Source organism: Durio zibethinus, chromosome 24 (genome assembly GCF_047325235.1).
Source record: "Durio zibethinus cultivar Kanyao isolate XHJ-2024 chromosome 24, ASM4732523v1, whole genome shotgun sequence".
Lineage (NCBI taxonomy): Eukaryota > Viridiplantae > Streptophyta > Magnoliopsida > Malvales > Malvaceae > Durio > Durio zibethinus.
Window position 1 is genome coordinate 14,891,778 of NC_143185.1, and position 18,923 is coordinate 14,910,700.

The 18,923-nt window shown below is 28.7% G+C and overlaps 1 protein-coding gene and 1 long non-coding RNA gene across 3 annotated transcripts; one reads left to right on the forward strand and one right to left on the reverse strand.

Annotated features, from left to right (window-relative positions):
* The first annotated feature begins 1,628 nt into the window (after nt 1-1,628).
* On the forward strand, nt 1,629-6,480 carry LOC111292457 (ribonucleoside-diphosphate reductase large subunit). Of its 2 annotated transcripts, XM_022884859.2 has the most exons (17): nt 1,629-1,968; nt 2,044-2,105; nt 2,198-2,285; nt 2,802-3,065; nt 3,171-3,411; nt 3,503-3,579; nt 3,718-3,888; nt 3,976-4,068; nt 4,168-4,317; nt 4,412-4,498; nt 4,667-4,831; nt 4,919-5,038; nt 5,172-5,374; nt 5,453-5,602; nt 5,725-5,872; nt 5,978-6,061; nt 6,162-6,480. In XM_022884859.2, the coding sequence occupies exons 1-17, from the start codon at nt 1,741-1,743 to the stop codon at nt 6,252-6,254; spliced, it is 2,424 nt and encodes an 807-aa protein (XP_022740594.2). In that variant the 5' UTR covers nt 1,629-1,740; the 3' UTR covers nt 6,255-6,480. The 2 variants fall into 2 exon arrangements, with proteins under 2 accessions (XP_022740594.2, XP_089609942.1); XM_089753816.1 differs by lacking the exons at nt 2,044-2,105; nt 2,198-2,285 and having other exon boundaries at nt 1,630-1,968.
* A 569-nt stretch (nt 6,481-7,049) lies between these two features.
* On the reverse strand, nt 7,050-16,911 carry LOC149511950 (uncharacterized). The gene is made up of 3 exons (XR_016333319.1): nt 16,774-16,911; nt 16,568-16,687; nt 7,050-7,188 (listed from the first exon to the last, which is right to left on the reverse strand). It is a non-coding gene; the product is annotated as an uncharacterized LOC149511950 (long non-coding RNA).
* Nucleotides 16,912-18,923: the final 2,012 nt, after the last annotated feature.

Genomic DNA, 18,923 nt, shown 5'->3' on the forward strand with positions numbered 1-18,923 from the left:
CGTGTTAATTCCATCCGATAAGAGATTAAACATTTATTTATATTTTTTTATAAAATTTGAAAGTTTATTTAGTTATTATTTCTAGAAACACTTATGCAAAAAATTTTATTATCAAAGTTTCAGTAAAAATAAAAAATCCACATTGCAATTAAATTTGATAAAAACTTTTGATAAAAGTTCAACAACCAAACATAACACTTCCGTTTCAATTTAGACAGGACATGAAGCAATTTATTACTATTTGTAACTTCTAAATTTGAGCTGCTAACCATGTGACGTTCCCGAACTCAAACGGGTCCATAACCCGCCAACAAGAAAAGCGCGCTCGCACGCTCCCCTACCAAGCCCAAGATCCACGCTCGCAATCCAAATAGTCTCCCAAGAAAAACAAACTCAAACCGGCTCCTGGCTCTCCCTTTGAAGCTTCCTTCCTACTCTTTTTTAATCTTCTTTCGTACTCTTCACTTAAAAAAAAAATAGTCAAAACCAATTAACACATGGACCCTACTCGCCGGCTCTTCTCTTTAAAGAAAGAATGTTCAAAAATTTAATTTTAATTGAGCTAATCAATTTTGATTTAATTAATTATTTGATTATTAAATTAATTTTAATTTATTATTAAAAATGATTTTAATTTAAAATTTAATTAATTAAAATTTTAATTAAAATATAATAAAATTTATTTATAAAATTAAAAATATATAAATTATTTATTTCATTTTAAGTTACTAAAATTTTTAATTTAATATGTTTAATATTTAAATATTTTTATTAAATGATTTAATTTATTTTATTTTAAATATAAATTAAAATATAATTTAAATTAATATATTTTATTATTTGATTAATTGAAAAAATAAATTTAATTTTGATAATTAATTTTTAAAATAAAAAAATTAATTTAATTAATAAAAATAAAATAAATAATTTAGTTATTTTGATTTCTAGGATTGGATTTGATTAAACCCGTTAACCCGACACCCACACGACAGCAGTAACTCGTAGTTAGGGGTGTAATCGAGCCTAATGGAATTGATATAGTGAGAAATTTGAGCTCGAGTTCGGCTTCCAACTCGAGGCTCAATATTCGACTTGAATTCTATCGAGTTTTATTTTTTTAACTCGAGTTCGATTTATGATCGAAATCGAACTACTCGAACTCATTCGATTAAGCTCGATTAATATGTTAAAATAAGCTCGATTCTTATATTCGATAAGAGTTCAATTATTTGTGTTCGAGCTTAAACTAAAATTCATATATTTTATTAATTAAAATAATAAAAAAATTTAAATATAAAAATTTGATTAAATTCGTAAGCTGAATATAAAAATATTCAAACTCAACTCGATCGATAAATTGAATTATTCGAATTCAAACTCGACTCGATAATAATTAACTTAAATTCGAATAATTTATTAATATTAATGCATCATTTATACCCTTACTTGTAGTAACTCAAACAATAACAAACGCACCGGAAAGGAAAGAAAAAAAAAGGGCATTCAACGCTCCCGTCCTAGTCATTTTTGGCGGGCAAATTAAAAAATCCCAAGCCAAATTTGAATCACGAGGGAAAAAAAAATCCCAAATCCACAAATTTAAAATCTTTGTAGGTTTTTTCCTCTTATCATATAAAATTCACTTCGGGTTACTCTTTATATGCAAGCCAGAAACCTGTTCGACGAAATTCCTTGGAGATAGAGAGAGTGGCAAAAAGAATAAAAGAAAATAATTTAAAAATGTATGTGGTTAAGAGAGACGGGAGGCAAGAGGCGGTTCATTTTGATAAAATAACAGCGAGGTTGAAGAAGCTGAGCTATGGGCTTCGCGTTGAACACTGCGATCCGGTGCTCGTGGCTCAGAAGGTTTGCGCTGGTGTTTATAAAGGGGTTACCACTAGCCAGCTTGATGAGTTGGCCGCTGAAACCGCCGCTGCTATGACTGCTAACCACCCCGATTATGCTACCGTAAGCTTTTTTTTTTTTTTAATTTAATTTTCAAAACATGGGGAAATTTTTACAGATTAAAATGTATGGTTGCAGTTGGCGGCGAGGATTGTTGTTTCGAATTTGCATAAAAATACTAAAAAATCATTCTCTGAGACGTAAGTGCTTTCAATTTAAAGTAATAATGCTTATTTCTTTGTTGGGAGGGAGACAATTGATGTTTGGAGAATGGGGTGGTTTATAAATGTAGGATTAAAATCATGTACAGTCATTTCAATGAGAGATCTGGACTGAAGGCTCCTTTGATTGCTGATGATGTTTATAAGATCATCATGAAGGTACTATGATCATCTTTTATTTTTCTTCTTTTCTACACTCAAATTTTGGTTGTTGCTGATGTTGTATGTTGAAATTTTTATTTCGAAACATGGTAAACTTTATAGCTAGTCTATGGTTTAATTTCCCAGTTTTTTCTAATTAATTTAAAAATTGTGTAAGTCTCTTTCAAAATCTTGGCATGCTTTTGGAAATGGAATTGGTCCAATTGTAATATGAATGCCTGTGTTATCTAGCTTGACATTTGATATCTGACTGTAAAAACTGCAAACATCATGGCCTTACAAAATCCATACTGTCCCTGACTCCTTAAGTATTGTAATGTAGCAATATATTTGTGAATTAAAGTGTTTGAATTTCTTTTTGGTTGTTCGATTTGTTTTGTACTTTTTTTCCCTTTAATGCCTTCTTTTAGTTATTAGTATTTGCAATCTTTCTTTGCATGCCTTTTTTTAATTCCTTTTGCCTTTAATGAATTTTATATGTAAATTCATTTTATGTAATTGTTTTGGTTTCAGAATGCTGCTCGGGTGGATAGTGAGATCATATATGATCGGGACTTTGATTATGATTACTTTGGCTTCAAAACGCTAGAGAGATCCTACCTCTTGAAAGTTCAAGGGAAGGTTATAGAAAGGCCTCAGCACATGTTAATGAGGGTTGCTGTTGGAATTCATAAGGATGACATTGATTCGGCTATAAAAACTTATCACATGATGTCTCAAAGATGGTTCACTCATGGTTCTCCCACTCTTTTCAATGCTGGAACTCCTAGGCCTCAAGTATGTTCTGTGCACAAACATGAGATTAAGTTCCTCAACTTTAATGCCATTGTTTATTAAATTCTTTTGCTTACATGTGTAGTTTTTTGGATTGTGTTCTGGCAGTTGAGCAGCTGTTTCTTGGTGTGCATGAAAGATGATAGCATTGAAGGAATATATGATACTTTGAAGGAGTGTGCAGTTATCAGCAAGTCAGCTGGAGGGATTGGTGTCTCGATTCACAATATTCGAGCCACAGGAAGTTATATTCGTGGAACAAATGGTTCATCCAATGGCATCATCCCAATGCTACGGGTTTTCAATGACACTGCTCGTTATGTTGATCAAGGAGGGGGGAAAAGGAAGGGTAAGCTTAAATTGCTGTATTTTTCTATATTATGTTTTGTGACAATTTATGATTATCCTGTTATTAAAAATGGTGTCTTTGATGCATTTAGGTGCTTTTGCTGTATATTTGGAGCCATGGCATGCTGACATTTTTGAGTTTCTGGACCTTAGGAAGAACCATGGAAAGGTATTTTTAATATAGTTGGAATTTGCTTGCGTGAGCTATAATGTTTGGTTCTTAAGTTCTATCTTTATTTGTCAAATTTGTTGCAATGCTGTATGGTATTATATTAGATCCGATAATGTGTAAGTTTTGCTTTTGTAGGAAGAGCACCGGGCTCGTGATCTATTTTATGCTCTTTGGGTGCCTGATCTTTTCATGCAAAGAGTCCAGAGTAATGGTCAATGGTCATTATTCTGTCCTAATGAGGCTCCAGGCTTGGCTGATTGTTGGGGTGAAGAATTTGAGAAGCTGTATATTCATTATGAAAGAGAGGTTTATACTGTCATACCTTTTGTTAATGCCTGTGTATTTTTCTCAAGTAAAATTCAGTTACTAAAAGTTTTTCTGTTTAATATCTAGGGTAAGGCACAGAAGGTTGTCCAAGCACAGAACCTGTGGTTTGAGATTCTGAAATCACAGATAGAAACGGGGACCCCTTACATGCTATTTAAGGTGATTTGTCCAAACAAGCTGTATTTTTTATGGCACATTTATGTTCTCAGGTGAGTATCATGATCTCAACCCTTTGTTACCTCCTCTCTTTTATTTCAGGATACTTGCAATAGAAAAAGCAACCAGCAAAATCTTGGTACCATTAAATCTTCAAATTTGTGTACTGAGATAATTGAGTACACTAGTCCAACAGAAACTGCTGTTTGCAATCTGGCATCTATTGCACTACCAAGATTTGTGAGGGAAAAGGTAGGGGTACATAGTGCTTGTGTTACACGTAGTTGCTCTCTCTTGGGTCTGCTCGTTAATGCAGTTAACTAAATTAACTTTTTATCTACTTCAGGGGGTTCCATTGGAGTCTCATCCATCTAAGCTTGTTGGGAGTAGAGGTTCTCAGAATAGATATTTTGACTTTGACAAGCTGGGAGAGGTTTGATTCTTTACCATGCAAATTATCTCATCCATCTATTGCTAGATGGATTGCCATCCATTTAGCTTATCTTTGTGATGGAATGGATGTCTTTGTATTGCTATGTCATGTCTTTGTTAATATTATTAATAATGATTGTGTTTTTTGTTTCTTGGGAAGTTGTGACAGGTTACTGAAATTGTTACAAGAAATCTTGACAAAATAATTGATGTTAATTACTACCCTGTTGAAACTGCCAAAAGATCAAATTTGCATCATAGACCTATAGGCATTGGAGTTCAGGGGCTTGCAGACACATTCATCTTACTTGGCATGGCTTTTGATTCGCTTGAGGTATATTTGATTATGAATACATTGATTTGGTGTACCTTTTTAACCTGAATTAGTTTTGTCTCATAGTTTACTGGTTTTGAATTTCAGGCTCAACAGCTGAACAAGGACATATTTGAGACCATACACTACCATGCTTTGAAAGCTTCTTCTGATATAGCTAAGAAAGAGGGCCCCTATGAGACATATAATGGGAGTCCTGTAAGTAAGGTAGGTGATTTTCATAATTTTTTGAAATGCATGCAAGTGTTTTGGATTGTTTTTCAATGTGATTGCAATGTCTTAAATGCTCATTTCTTGTTGATCTATTTTGCTTACTGTTGAGTTTTCTGTTAAATTGCAGGGTATTCTTCAGCCAGACATGTGGGGTGTTACTCCTTTAGATCGGTGGAATTGGAATGCTCTTAGGGATATGATAGCTAAGAATGGAGTGAGAAATTCACTTTTGTTAGCACCTATGCCTACTGCTTCAACTAGCCAGATTCTTGGAAATAATGAATGCTTTGAGCCATATACTTCCAATATCTATAGTCGTAGAGTTCTGAGGTGATAATTCCTGGCTTCCTATTCATCTCCTTCCATCTATTTGTTGTCCATACCTTAAAACTTATCTTCTATCTCCAGTGGGGAGTTTGTGGTGGTGAATAAGCATCTTCTTCATGACTTAACTGAGATGGGTCTTTGGACTCTTGTTATTAAGAACAACATAATACATGAGGATGGTTCCGTTCAGAATATTCCAGAAATACCTAACGAACTGAAAGCAATTTACAGGTATGAATCGCTGTTTTCTCCATGGTCTTCCTCTCAACCAGGGCCCAGGCGCCTGTTCTTTTTTTATTATCATTAAGTGTGAACTGTGAAGCTAAGGCTTATATTTCTTTTTAATTTACTAGGACTGTTTGGGAAATCAAGCAGAAAACACTGGTTGATATGGCTGTTGATCGTGGGTGCTTTATAGACCAGAGCCAAAGCTTAAATATACATATGGACCAACCTAATTTCGGAAAATTAACTTCCTTGCACTTCTATGCCTGGTCTAAGGTATTAAAGTTTGGTGTCTATTTTTATTAAACAAATGTAAATGCTAGTGGTTGCATAAAATTTTACTGATTCACTGTTTTTATTCATGTTCTTGATTATTTTTAGGGTCTGAAGACAGGAATGTACTATCTAAGATCTCGTGCTGCAGCTGATGCAATCAAATTCACTGTTGATACTTCCATGCTTAAGGTAATGAATATGGATTTGTGTTAAAGTTACATCACCTTTTCAACGTCATTTAATTTGTGAATTCTATTGATATCGAATATGTTTATTTCCGGTAATATAGGAAAAGCCGAAGGTAGAAGATGATGATACAAAAATGGCACAAATAGTGTGTTCCCTAACAAATCGTGAAGAGTGCATGGCTTGTGGGAGTTAAAACTTAAAAATGGAGTAGCACCAGCAGCAGCTTCTAATGACTGTAGTCGGTTTAACTTCATTTTTTGAGTTTTGTGAGTGTGCAAGGAAGGAAATTTGGTTTCAAAAGTCTGAACAAATAAATATCCAAGTTAATGTAACTTGTTTGTATAGTTATGATTTTGGTATCTGAAGGTTGCAAACTTTGCAATTCAGATTCTTAATGGCAATTATATAATGTAAACTATTAGTGTGCCATGGAAGTATGAAACTTGAAGCATAGAAAGAAGCTGACTTGATTTCTTTCATTAATTTGATTGAACATGAATTAAACCCAAAATCCCTGATTCGAAAATGGTTAAAATAAAAAAGATAATCCTAATTTTGTATTGACTACTCGAAACAACTCAAGCTCCAAATGTAAAACCAACAATTGCTTTGAAATTAACTCAGATACTAAATGACTTTTAACACTTGAGCTCAACTCCACTTGCGATTGCCAACCCCAGCGGGTGTGCTTTTTCTAGTGCTAGGCTCCATGGTTATTTTGGGTACATCGTAACCGAGCGGGATAACAGTATTGAAAATGTTTCTTAAATTTTGGAAATATTTTTTAAAGTTTTCCAAAACTTTAGTTTCAATTTTAAAAATTGAAAAAAAAAAACCAACCTTTTTAATTCCAGTTTTGGAAATACATAGATTAGCATGACTATCATGGGCGGTGACTAAGCACCCACCCGTCCATTTGACGCAATGTTAAAGGTGAAGAATGAGGACAGCAAGCAGGTCTCAAAATCAAAGACCATTTCATATAATATACATTATGAATGTGCTAGGCCTGAATTCTACCGACCTCGCTCACTGCTCCATATTGTAACCGACTTCAATTTGGGCGGCCATAATTCAGGAATTTGGAAATTTTCAATTCCAAACTAAACTTCGTTTCGGATTCTTGACTGCAATAGTAGTTGAAAAATTTCTCATTAGAGATACAACAAAAAAAAAAAAAATCATATCGGTTAATGTGATTTCACAATAAAAGAGAAACTAAGACGTACATACGTATTCATCTTGTTTGAAATAAAATCTAACTTTATTCATTTTGTATTCTTTTTCCGTATATAGAGATATATAAATGATTAGAATATTTTAAAATTCATGAATATATTCAATTTTTATTTATTTATTAAATTTAAAAAAATCATAAATAATATTTTAAAATTTATTAATTAAACGAATAGATTACGAATATAACATAATTTATCAATGTTTAATTCATTTGTGAAAATTAATAAAATTTTTTATAAATAGTTCATGAACATACTTAATATTTATTTATTTATTAAGCTTGATAAATGATCATAATTAATATTTTATGATTTATTAATTAAATGAATATATCACAAATATAATCATATTAATTAATATTAGATTCATTTATACCGTACATGTAAATTTGTGATCTCAAACGTTTACGCATTGTTGGAGTCAACTTAAAATTGAGTTCGAGTACAACATCTCTCTCATGTCATTTTGTTGGTTATATATAGACATACTAATATTTTTTAGATGACATTTTAATTAAGTTTATATTTGGATTAAGAAAAGGTGAAAGAAAGGAAAAGAGGAAACTTTTTTCTTATTTGAATATTTATTTATTTTAAAATAAAGGCAATGAAGGGAGATTGAGCATTTCTCTCTAAGCCCGTCTCGCTACTTATTATATAATTTTTTAATTATACTTAAACTCGTCTCTCTACTTATTTTTATTTTTTTTATATATTTTTTATTATTTTTTTAATTTATGCTGAAGCTTTTTTTTTAATATTTTATTATTGTTTCACAAATTTGAAAAAAACAAAAACGTGTACACTGAAAAACACATATAATTAGAGAACTTATGTTTATATTAATAGAGCATGTTAAATTTGTAAGAAAATACTAATACAAATTTATAATTAATTTTATTTACTAAGGCATATCTAGATGCTTGAATTTTCTCATTATAATTAATTTTTTAAAAAATATAAATATATGAAAAAATTCCAACATACATTTTTTTATGTATTAATAAAAATTCATTTCTTTTATTGAATTTTTCCTTTTTTTTACTTAAACAATTAATTTCTAAAATATTCACATGATAAATAAAGTATTTTATTTAAAAAGGATATAATCAAAAAAATATTATAATGAATTATTTCTTTTTTTTTCATTTTTTAATTAAATAATGGTTGTTAAGATTTTTTTCGTTATTAATTTTAACTATCTAAATAAAATGGTGCATGTATCCATTTATCTAAAAAACCTCACTTGCCTTTCTTTTATTAATGTATATTCAAACATAACATAAGTTCATCAAATTTCAATTATAAATGGTAACCTAAAACTAATTACCATTAAATAAGTACTAATCAAATTTTAATTATAAATAATATTTTTATTTTTTTACATATTATTAATCTTCGTGTTGAATGTTTTCAATTTATTGATTTTGATTTTTTATTAAAACTTTTATCAAATTATTTTTTAAAATTTTTTTATAAATTTCACTTAAAATTTTACATCTAAGTTTTACCTCAAAAAATGTCTATTCAAAATTTACTCAGTAGTAATGGTATTTTTTGGTAATTTGCAGGTTCATTGCTCAGATGCTTGGTCAAAAGTGATAAAAGTTGGTAGAATTTAAAAAAGAAATTACAGCTCAAATTGAGACCAGATTAACCCAAAGAAAAAAAATTGAAACCAAATTGCAAATTAAATTAATTTTTTCTTTATGAAATAATTATTGAAACTTACAATGTGGGCTTAGAAATGGTACAATGATTAAATTATGCGATTATTGTGTCGATGAAATTTTAGTTTAGTTGTAAGAAGAAGGTTTTAGGTTCAGGTCTAATCATACGTGGATTTGATTGTTTAACTTTTTTATGATTTATTAGTTGATTATTTAATTATTGTAATTGGATTATGATATAATAATTAATTACATAGATGTAACACTTGATTATAATTATAATTTAAAAAAATTATATTATTATTATACATAAATTGATCTTAAACCATTAAAGAAAATAAAAACAAATCTATGTCCACTCTTGTGCTTTGCTGCAACATATGTTAATTTGAAATTAATATTAATAAGTTCTATTAGTTTTGGTTATATGTATATAAATAGTTTATATTTTGAGAAACTCATATCATTTATAATTATACCAAGAATATCTGTCATTACTAGTAAGTAGGGATATAAATGATACATTAGTACTCGTAAATTATTCGGATTCGATTCGAATAAAATTCAAATTTAGTTTGATTATTATCGAGTCAAGCTCAAGCTAGAGTAGCTTGACTCATCGATCAAGCTGAGTTCGAATATTATTATACCCGACTCGAGTAGTTTGTGAGCCTAATCAAACTTTTATATTTAAATATATTTTTATTATTTTAATTAATAAAATATCTCTAACTCGAGCTTGAGTTCAAACATAAATAATCGAACTTTTGTTGAATATAAGAATCGAGCTTATTTTTACATGTTAATCAAGCCTAATCGAACGATGTCAAATAGCTTGATTGTTATTTCGAATCGGGTTCGAGCTAGAAAAATAAAATTTAATTGAGTTTGAACCGAGTTTTGAGCCTCTAATTTTGAATCGAGTTTAAGCTAAAACTTGATACTGTATTGACTCGAATTCGATCGATTACACCTCTACTAGTGTGCATATAAAATTCGATAAGTCCTCTTCCCAATGCAAATCTTGTGTTAGAAGTAGAAGGAAACTACTTATTGCTAGCTCATGAGCCAGCCACTAAGTTTCCTTCCCTTGGTGTGTGTGGTGAAAAGGCAATCATCAAACAGCTTCCTCCACTTCTTACCATCTTAAATGATAGGTCCTATATATGTTAGATATTACCTCTTCCAATACTTTTGAAAAGTTTTTAGTTTTTCATATATATATCATGCAAAACTGATTTAATGCTCAAATTTGAATTGTTACTTGAATAGTGAATCAAGTTGAATTTGTGTTTTTCAATATTTGACAAAACATCTTGTCAATAAAGATGTCAGATAGGTTGAGTGGCTCATAAGACATGACATGATATGAATCGTATTTCGTACGATTTGCTATTAAATAATCAAATTAAATCAAGTACAATATATATGTGTGACGAACTGAACTAAAAGTTTTTAAACTCATGGGTTGGCACGACACTATCCATTAAGGGCTAATGCCATCATGTGACATGTGGGTTAACACGACAAGATTCACAAACCCAAATGTGTCATGTCATGTTGGCTCGTAATTATTATAAATGGGCTTTTAACCTTTGAGTGTATTTATGCTATTTTTTATATTCTAATAAAATTATATTTATTTTTTGATAATTTATAAAATAAATTTATATTAAATAAATTTACTTATTAAATATTTAAATTATTGATAGACAAATTATATCTATCTTGTTTGGGAACTGCTCAATGCATATATTATTTTTATTTATTTAAATTTGTGTGTATAAAAAAATTAACATTCTTTTCAAAGTTATATTATCAAAATCTTCACACTTATAACATATATAAAAAAAAATTAATTGTAAAACTAAAGGAAGGACTAGTTATCTGGAAAGGCATAAAAAAAAAAAACACAAGGCTACATCTGCAGCTTTTAATGATCCCATACAAACTACACTTAATTAGGATACTAATGGGTCTTTAGTGCATTTTATTTTTTACAAGATAATTAACGTAATCAATTAGTTAAAATTATAGTGCGGTCCGAGTAACCATTTGTTTTTATAGATTATGAACATTTTAATGACTAAATTAGTAAAGGAATATTACCTAATTATAAAATAGTTTCAAGAAATACTATTAGATCGATACTTTTAAAATATATTTTCTTATAAAGAAAGTTTAATATCTAGTTTATCAAAAGATTCCTTTAGAAGTTTACTTACTTTTAATATATGGATCAATCAACAAAATTTTAGTTATATATGTATTTCTGGGTATCAAATAAATGATGTGTGTGTGTTTTTTCTTTAACAAAGAATATTAGAATTATAGTTTCAATATCTTTATTTAGTGGATTCTATTATCCATTTTCATGTATATAAACAATTTTCCTTACCGCATAAATTATGTATCCTTTTTATCTCATTATATGTTTTTTATCTATCGTATATTATTTTTAATAATAATAAATGAAAAATTTTTAAATAATTATATTATGAAAAAGTTTTAATGGATTGTACTTGGCCTAGCTTGACACGAAAAATAATGTCTTGTTGGGTTATACCCTTAACTTTCATAGACTGTGCTAGCATGGCATGTTAAAAAATAATGTTGAATCGACACTATCCACTAATATATAGACTAATATTTAAATGGATTGTGTCATCCCAGTACGACCCATTTGACACCTTTACTTATAAGTACTATTGAGTTTTTAAATATTTTAGAAAGCATTTGATTCGCGAAATCTTGGATTCCAAGAGAAAGTGTGATATTCAAGAAAGTGCGATATCCGAAGTTTTCTTTCATTTTTAGGGCATCCCATATTCAAATTCACTTATTTGATTATGGGAAATCCACATATATTAATTCATATATAATTATCATTATTTTCTTGACATATATGATGTCAACTTTTTATTTTTTTTTATTAATAATAAATACCTAAATGATAAATAATATCTTTAGCAGCAAAAGAAAACAAATATTTTAATTGATTATTGTTTTTATCTATAAAACATCATCAATTAAGGTGTTAGTAAACATTAACACCTTAATTGATAGGGAAAAAGGGCTAGAAAAAGGATTAATTAAGGTGTTTGGCACTTCGAACATTTTAATTAATTATTGTTTTAAATTATAAATAAGATCAGATCAATTAAGGCGTTTCTCACAATTAAGGCATTTGGTTACAAAAATGCCTTAATCGATCTTGTTAATAAATTTATAAAAAGATTAATTAAGGTGTTTGGTTACACAAATACTTTAATTGATCTTGTTTACAACTTATAAATTGAATCAATTAAGGTGATTCTTCATTGAAATGGCTTAATTGCAATATAAAATAAAAAAAATTATATTGTTTATACAAAAACCTACAACTGAGTTTCTGTCATTTACAAACTTGCTTTTTAAAAGGGTGACGATTATGTGATAAATTTTTTATTCAGGTAAAATTTAAAAATAAAGCAACTTTTCCCTTAGAATCTTAGAATATCACATTGAGAAGTAAGTTTCTGATTTCAAAACTTTGGGTATTGTTGAAAATTTGATATTTTCTCCCATAATTGGATTGCTTTAAACCAAACATGGGAATCAAATTCCCATCACCAACATTCTAGGGGAAAATTTGTGGATTCTCCAAAATCAAATGCACTCTTATTATTTTATACATATAATAAAAATATAATAGTATAATTTTTGAGTAAATAGCATCCATGGTCCCAAAACTTTAGGCCAAATTCTATATATAAACTTTAAAAGGTTTTAATTGAGTCCTCAATTACCCAAACATGTATCAATGTAGTTTCTCATTCTGCTGAACTATCTAAATTGACTAAAAATCCAATATAGCATGACACATAATCTTACAAAGTTTTAATATGTGGAATTTTTTAATGTCTAGTAAGCAAATCATAAAAGACAAAAGATTAAAAAAAAAACTTATTGTCATAACGATTTTGGGGATTGCTAGATAAATTTGAAAACAAAAATGAGTTACCACAATTTTTTTTTAGCTAGGTGTGATTGGCTACCTATTAAAACTTACCTTTTTAACAAAATCTTAAAATTTATTAAAAAGATAATTTTTAAGTTTGCAAAAACAATTTGGGTTCAATAATATGATTATGTGAAAGAAAAGATTAACACCCTTGCAGCATCCATTTTAAAAACAATACCAATTAACCATATGTTATCTTTTAATCTTGATAATAGTGATCTTACTTTTGAAATTTAAAATTAATTTTCTTGATTTTCTTTATTGTAATAAAAAAACATATTTTTTTAAGCTATTTGTTTAAAAAGTAAATAAGAACATTGAATATTGAAAAATCCCTAAAATTATTTAATACTTTGGCAATATTAAAACAAACTTTTTTACCTAAAGATTTTTAAGAATCAATACTCGAACTTTTCAAGAATCAACATCCTTAGCGGTTTATATTTATCTTTAATATTTATATTTATAAAAACAGAGACATGTATGCAATGCGAATGACAAAATATTGATGCACATATTTTATTTTTCCTTTAAAATTTTATTGATTTTCTTACTTTACACATTTATAGAAGAAAAGAAATATTTTTATTATATTAAATTTTTTTTATAAATATTCTAATATGTTGGTAATATTTAAAAAAAAATCTTCTTACTTAAAGATTTCTTAAGTCACACTATTTAGACAACTTTAGAATCTTATTATAGAAAAATAATTTTTTTTAATTATTATAATTATTTCACCTTAAAAGTTAGGTCATCATATAGTTATCCATAAATAATTTTATTTCCTAAAAATGCATATTTTTATAAATATTTTATACTTTATTTCTTTTTTTTTTAAATATTCAAATTAAAGAAAAAAATGAAAATATTTATATTGAATAGAGTTTCCAAATATTCTAATAGTTTGACAATATTTAGAAGTCTATCTTCACTTAGAGAATTCTCGAGAATTATTACTCAGACTCTTTGAAGTCCTATCATAAAAAATTCACGTTCATTTTTTTTTATTTTTTATGAATGCACATAATGCAAGAATTCGTATATGATACAACTAATAAAAATAAATTTACAATTTTTAAAAAATTTCAAATATTTGAATTATGGTATCATATTTTTTTTTATTTTCATCATTTAATCAGAGTGACACTATTTATCGTAAAACATGTACCCATTTAGCTATTTAAGGTTAAATATAAATATGCATGCAATTAGAAAAACATAAAATAAAAAACTAAAAGATTTACCAAATTATTGGGTTTGACTCGATGAAGAAGAAGGCCTAGAATTGTCTAAGCCAAATCTGAAATGGGCAAGTTGGTTTCGTGGACTCGATCTAGAACAGGTCGTGAGCTTGATCAGGTTTCAGGTTGGATCGGTTCGAGTCGACTTGATTCACATTCTTTTTTTTTTTCTTTAACCTATAAAATCCAAAGTTTTTTTTTTATTCATTCTACCTTTTGTTCTTTAAAAAAAAAAAAACTCTTTTACCCTAAAAACACTAAGCTGCTGACCACCAAACTTAAGCCCAAATCCTAACCGACCACCACCATACCTCGTCGTCGTCCACTTTTGGCTTGTTTTTATTTTTTTTCAAGTTTTCACTAGAGCTTCCTCTTTTTCTTTTCTTTCTCAAATCTAATCAAATTTCCCAAAAAGTTTTTGGATTTTGCTAGATCTAAAAACAAAGCCTACTAATTTACACCTTAAAAACTCTTCCACTGTTACTTTGATCAACTATATATTTCGTTATGGTCTTTTTCTAACTTCCACCCCCATTTTCACAATTTTGAGTTTCCAAAAGCCTTTTGCCACTATTAACCATTACCAACGATGTTCACGCCATTGCCTTTTCTTTTTTTTTTTTTTTTAATTTTTTTCTTCATCAAATCTTCTTGTTGGGATCGAAAACTCCCTTATTTTTTTTTATGGTTTTTTTTTTAGGTTGATCGGGTTTTTTTGTTAGATAAGATTGTGAAATTTTTTTATTTTTTATTTTATTTTGGAAAGAGAGATGACATAATTTTTGTTTTTTAGTTTGGGTGACTTTGGCGGAATGAATTAGGAGGTTGTTCATGGGTTTGAATGAGTTTTTGGCTATAGGATGAGTTTTAGTTTAAAGCGATTTTTTTTTTTTTTGTTGAAGGTGAGACATTGGTGGTAGAAAATTGTTTTGAGGTTGAGGCTAGATAAGGCTGAGGGGTTTTAGGACTTTTTTTGATTGCTTGATAGAAGGGATGATCTTTTTTCATGCCTTTTTTGTGGTTGATTTTTGAGTGGTTTGTACGACGTGGCTATTTGAAGTTGGAGAATTTTTTTTGGGTAGATTTTGAAAGGCTATTTTGATGTGAGGTTACAAATGGTGATTAGGTGATGACGATGGAAGCTGTAGGAGTTAGGATGTAAAAGTGATGGTAGGTCTCAAGTTTGGTTTGTGTAGGGGTTGATTAGAGGGCATAAAAAAGGGGAAACGATGTTGGACTTGGAAAAAAATTTTTTTACTTTCCTTTTCTGTGTGTGTTCTCTTCCCCACTATATGAATTTTTTTTAATCCTCCCCCATTTCTATCTTATTGCCCTTGTGTATGTATATTAGTGAATTTGTATAATAAGACACAAAAATTCAATTTTCAGTAGAATTGCAACAACAAAATTGCTACATCAAACTGAAAATTTAGCCTGTTATGATAGTAGATAGTGTTCTGTGTAGTTATTTGCTAGTAACGACTTGTTAGCTATCCCTTTCATGTTTATTGTTCTTTGTTGTTATTTTAATTAATTTAATTAATTCTAAAATATAAAAATAAAAAAGAAATTAGGTTTTAAAACTTAATTTGGCCCCAAAATTGATTTGAACTTTTATCGACCTTCAAACCCAATTGACTAAATTTTGACTCAAAATTGAATTAATTTTTTTTATTTTTTGGTTTAGAAAATCATAAGGTAGATAGGCTGCTCAATCCCCCAAATCAAAGTAAAATGTGTCGTACCTGATAGCCTAAGATAGGTGACTGTAAGTCATGCATTCTAGATAATCTCAATAAATGACTACCGGCAAGACTCGAACCTAAGATTTTTTCGTCGAAAAGAACGACCTTAATCGATTGAACCAACTACTTGTTGGTAAATTGAACTAAATTAGACTTTAGCCATGTAGGATGATCCCAACAACAATTAATCCAAAATAAGTCCAAGAAGACTCAATCCAATTAAAACGTTTTAACTAGCCCAAATTGAAATGTTTGAATCGAACAAACTCAAATCGATTTTAAACAAAATTAGATATCTATACTTATACTAGTTAAAAAAATAGATGTTGCTAGAATCTTTTACAATTAAAACATGTGAAATTAAAACAAAAGAAACCTAAACATCTTGGTAATAATCTTTTGCAGTTGAAACAGCACTCTTTTAATCAAATTTCATGTGTACTAATTTAGACATATGCAAATAGAAACCATATCTTCGACTAAAACTCTATAAACCAAAGCATTTTAGACATATAAACTGATTTCAACTTTCTTAATTTAGTACCCAAAAGAGAAATTATTGCGATATTGTAAAACTGAATGTTTCAAAGAAAGTTCAAAACGTACCAAGTGCGTTTCCTAACTCAAGAAAATGTTCATTAAGGCAGTCCCTTCTTAAGTTCTCAGTCAGCGTTTTGAAGGTTTCTTGCCGCAATGCAATCCCTGGCTTCCCCTTCAACCTTTTGGCTGCAAAAACATGAGATCAAAGTATTGCAATCAGTTGAATCAACCCCCAAAACGAAAGTTGAAATTGAAAATTTGAGAAACCCAACTTGGATTTGGGTTGGGTGCGGGTAGTGAAGGTAAAGCACAGATCAATAGGGGGTTGACGAAATTCGATGATGGAAGGCTTTGAAGATGGAACGGATTCAAACAAAAACAGCATCGTTTTTTAGTTGATCCATCATTAATTGTGATTTGAATGACAGAAAAGTCTTTTCGTTTTTGCCTCTGTCGATTGAAAAAGTCAAATTATTGCCATGATGTTTAGGGTTTCTCCTATTTTAATTTCACATATTTTAATTGCAAAAGATTTCGGCAATATTTGCTTGTTTAGTTGGATACGATTGGATAATCAAATAATTTGCCAACGAATTTGGCTGTCCAAGAAAATCAATCATGAGGCAAATCAAAGTCACAGTTTAGACATTGGATGGCTAAAGAAAAAACAACCTTAAATCATTAAAAACAGCTCTAGAGAACACTTCACGGAGAACAGTGCAAAAATAAAATAACAGCAAAAAAATTTATTTAAAGAGTTTTTGTAGAAAAAGAATTGAAGATGATTGAGATAACAGAGGCTATGACACAGAGTTGAAGAACCTTTTAAACAAACTTTGGAACCGTAGACTTTTAACTTTATCAGACATTATACATGTTGTCGACTAGGCATGTGAAGGGAGAGAGCTTAATTACACACGTGTAAAGTCTTTAAAACATAAAAATAAAGAAGCCTAAATATGAAGCAATTGATGTTAACAACCTAGTGTATATCCCGGTCCTCTGTAGGTAAGAAAAAAACTTAGATGATATTTATGAAATTTTTTTAAATGATAATAAAAATTTTAATATTTAATTAAAAATTAATAATATATAAAAAATATTATTTATAATTAAAATTTAATTAATATTTATCTAACAATAAAAATTTATCTAAAAAATAATTTTTTTTTAAATTTACGCCCTTAATCTTTGTAGTAAAAATTTTTAATCCAATCAATTGTAATTTATATTTAATTTTTTAATAAAAAAATTTAACAAATTTTTTCTTAAAAAAAGTTCATTTAAGTGCTTTAGCAACGTGCAAACATAAAAAAGACGGTGTGGTCTCCACTTCGCTGCTCAGACAAATTGGTGAGGTTGATCCACCTAAGCTATTCCTGTAGTAAATGCGTCTATAAATAACTTGCTTTCACTTGGGTGTCAACCTTTGACAAACCGTTGTTGAGTTAAGGAACACCACCAATCATTTTTCCAATAAAAAAATGACACGCCATCAATTGTTGACTCTTTTTAATTAAAGAAAGTATTAGTGAAAATTTTTGGACTCCTTTCTTATGTTGCCTATCATTTTAATATAAAATTTTGATTTTATCAATAATTTAAAAAATTAGAAATTTTGCACGCTGAGTTTACTGGAACTGAAGGGGTGAGGTTTTTTTCTTTTTATATTAAAGAGTTTGTCATACTAACATACCTCATTGATTTATGTAACCACGAACTGTATAAATAATAATGTTTGCATTTTTTGCAGTTTAAACGAAATTATTTTTAATATATGATTCTTTGTATTTTACATATTTACTAATATAATTTCGATGTAATAATATTTTAATATTTTAAATAAATAAAATTACTCACGTATACAAAAATTAAACGAAAAAGATCAAATTGCAAGGTAATTTATGAAATATATATTAATACTTTATAAAATGAAGAATTTTGTGATGAAAAATGTTCAATGCAGTGCTAGATCATTAGGGCATGTCTTCCATTGAAATTAAAAGCTCAAAATTATACACCTACCTAAGTTTGTTTCTCGTTGGGATTAAGATATTTTTATATTTTTTCCTCAACTCAAGTAATTTGTAATTTTTTTATGAATAATATTAATTAGTTACATATCCTTTAACTGTTATAAAATATGAAAATATATTAAATAGTAATTTGATGGAATTTTACTACATTTAATTGTAAATCTAAAATTTTAAAATGCATTTTACACCATTTTTTTTTAAATTTTCACTTCAAAAAATTAAAAACAAATAGAAAAAAGTTAATGGATCTCGTCCTTTAATTATGGTTCCATTTTGGAATGTGATAGAATCCAGTCATGAAATGCAGACTCCTCTCGTCGCACTTTCAAATGCAGCCGGTCGTTTTGACATGCAGATTTTCCTGTGTAAGTGGGTTATTTGTACAA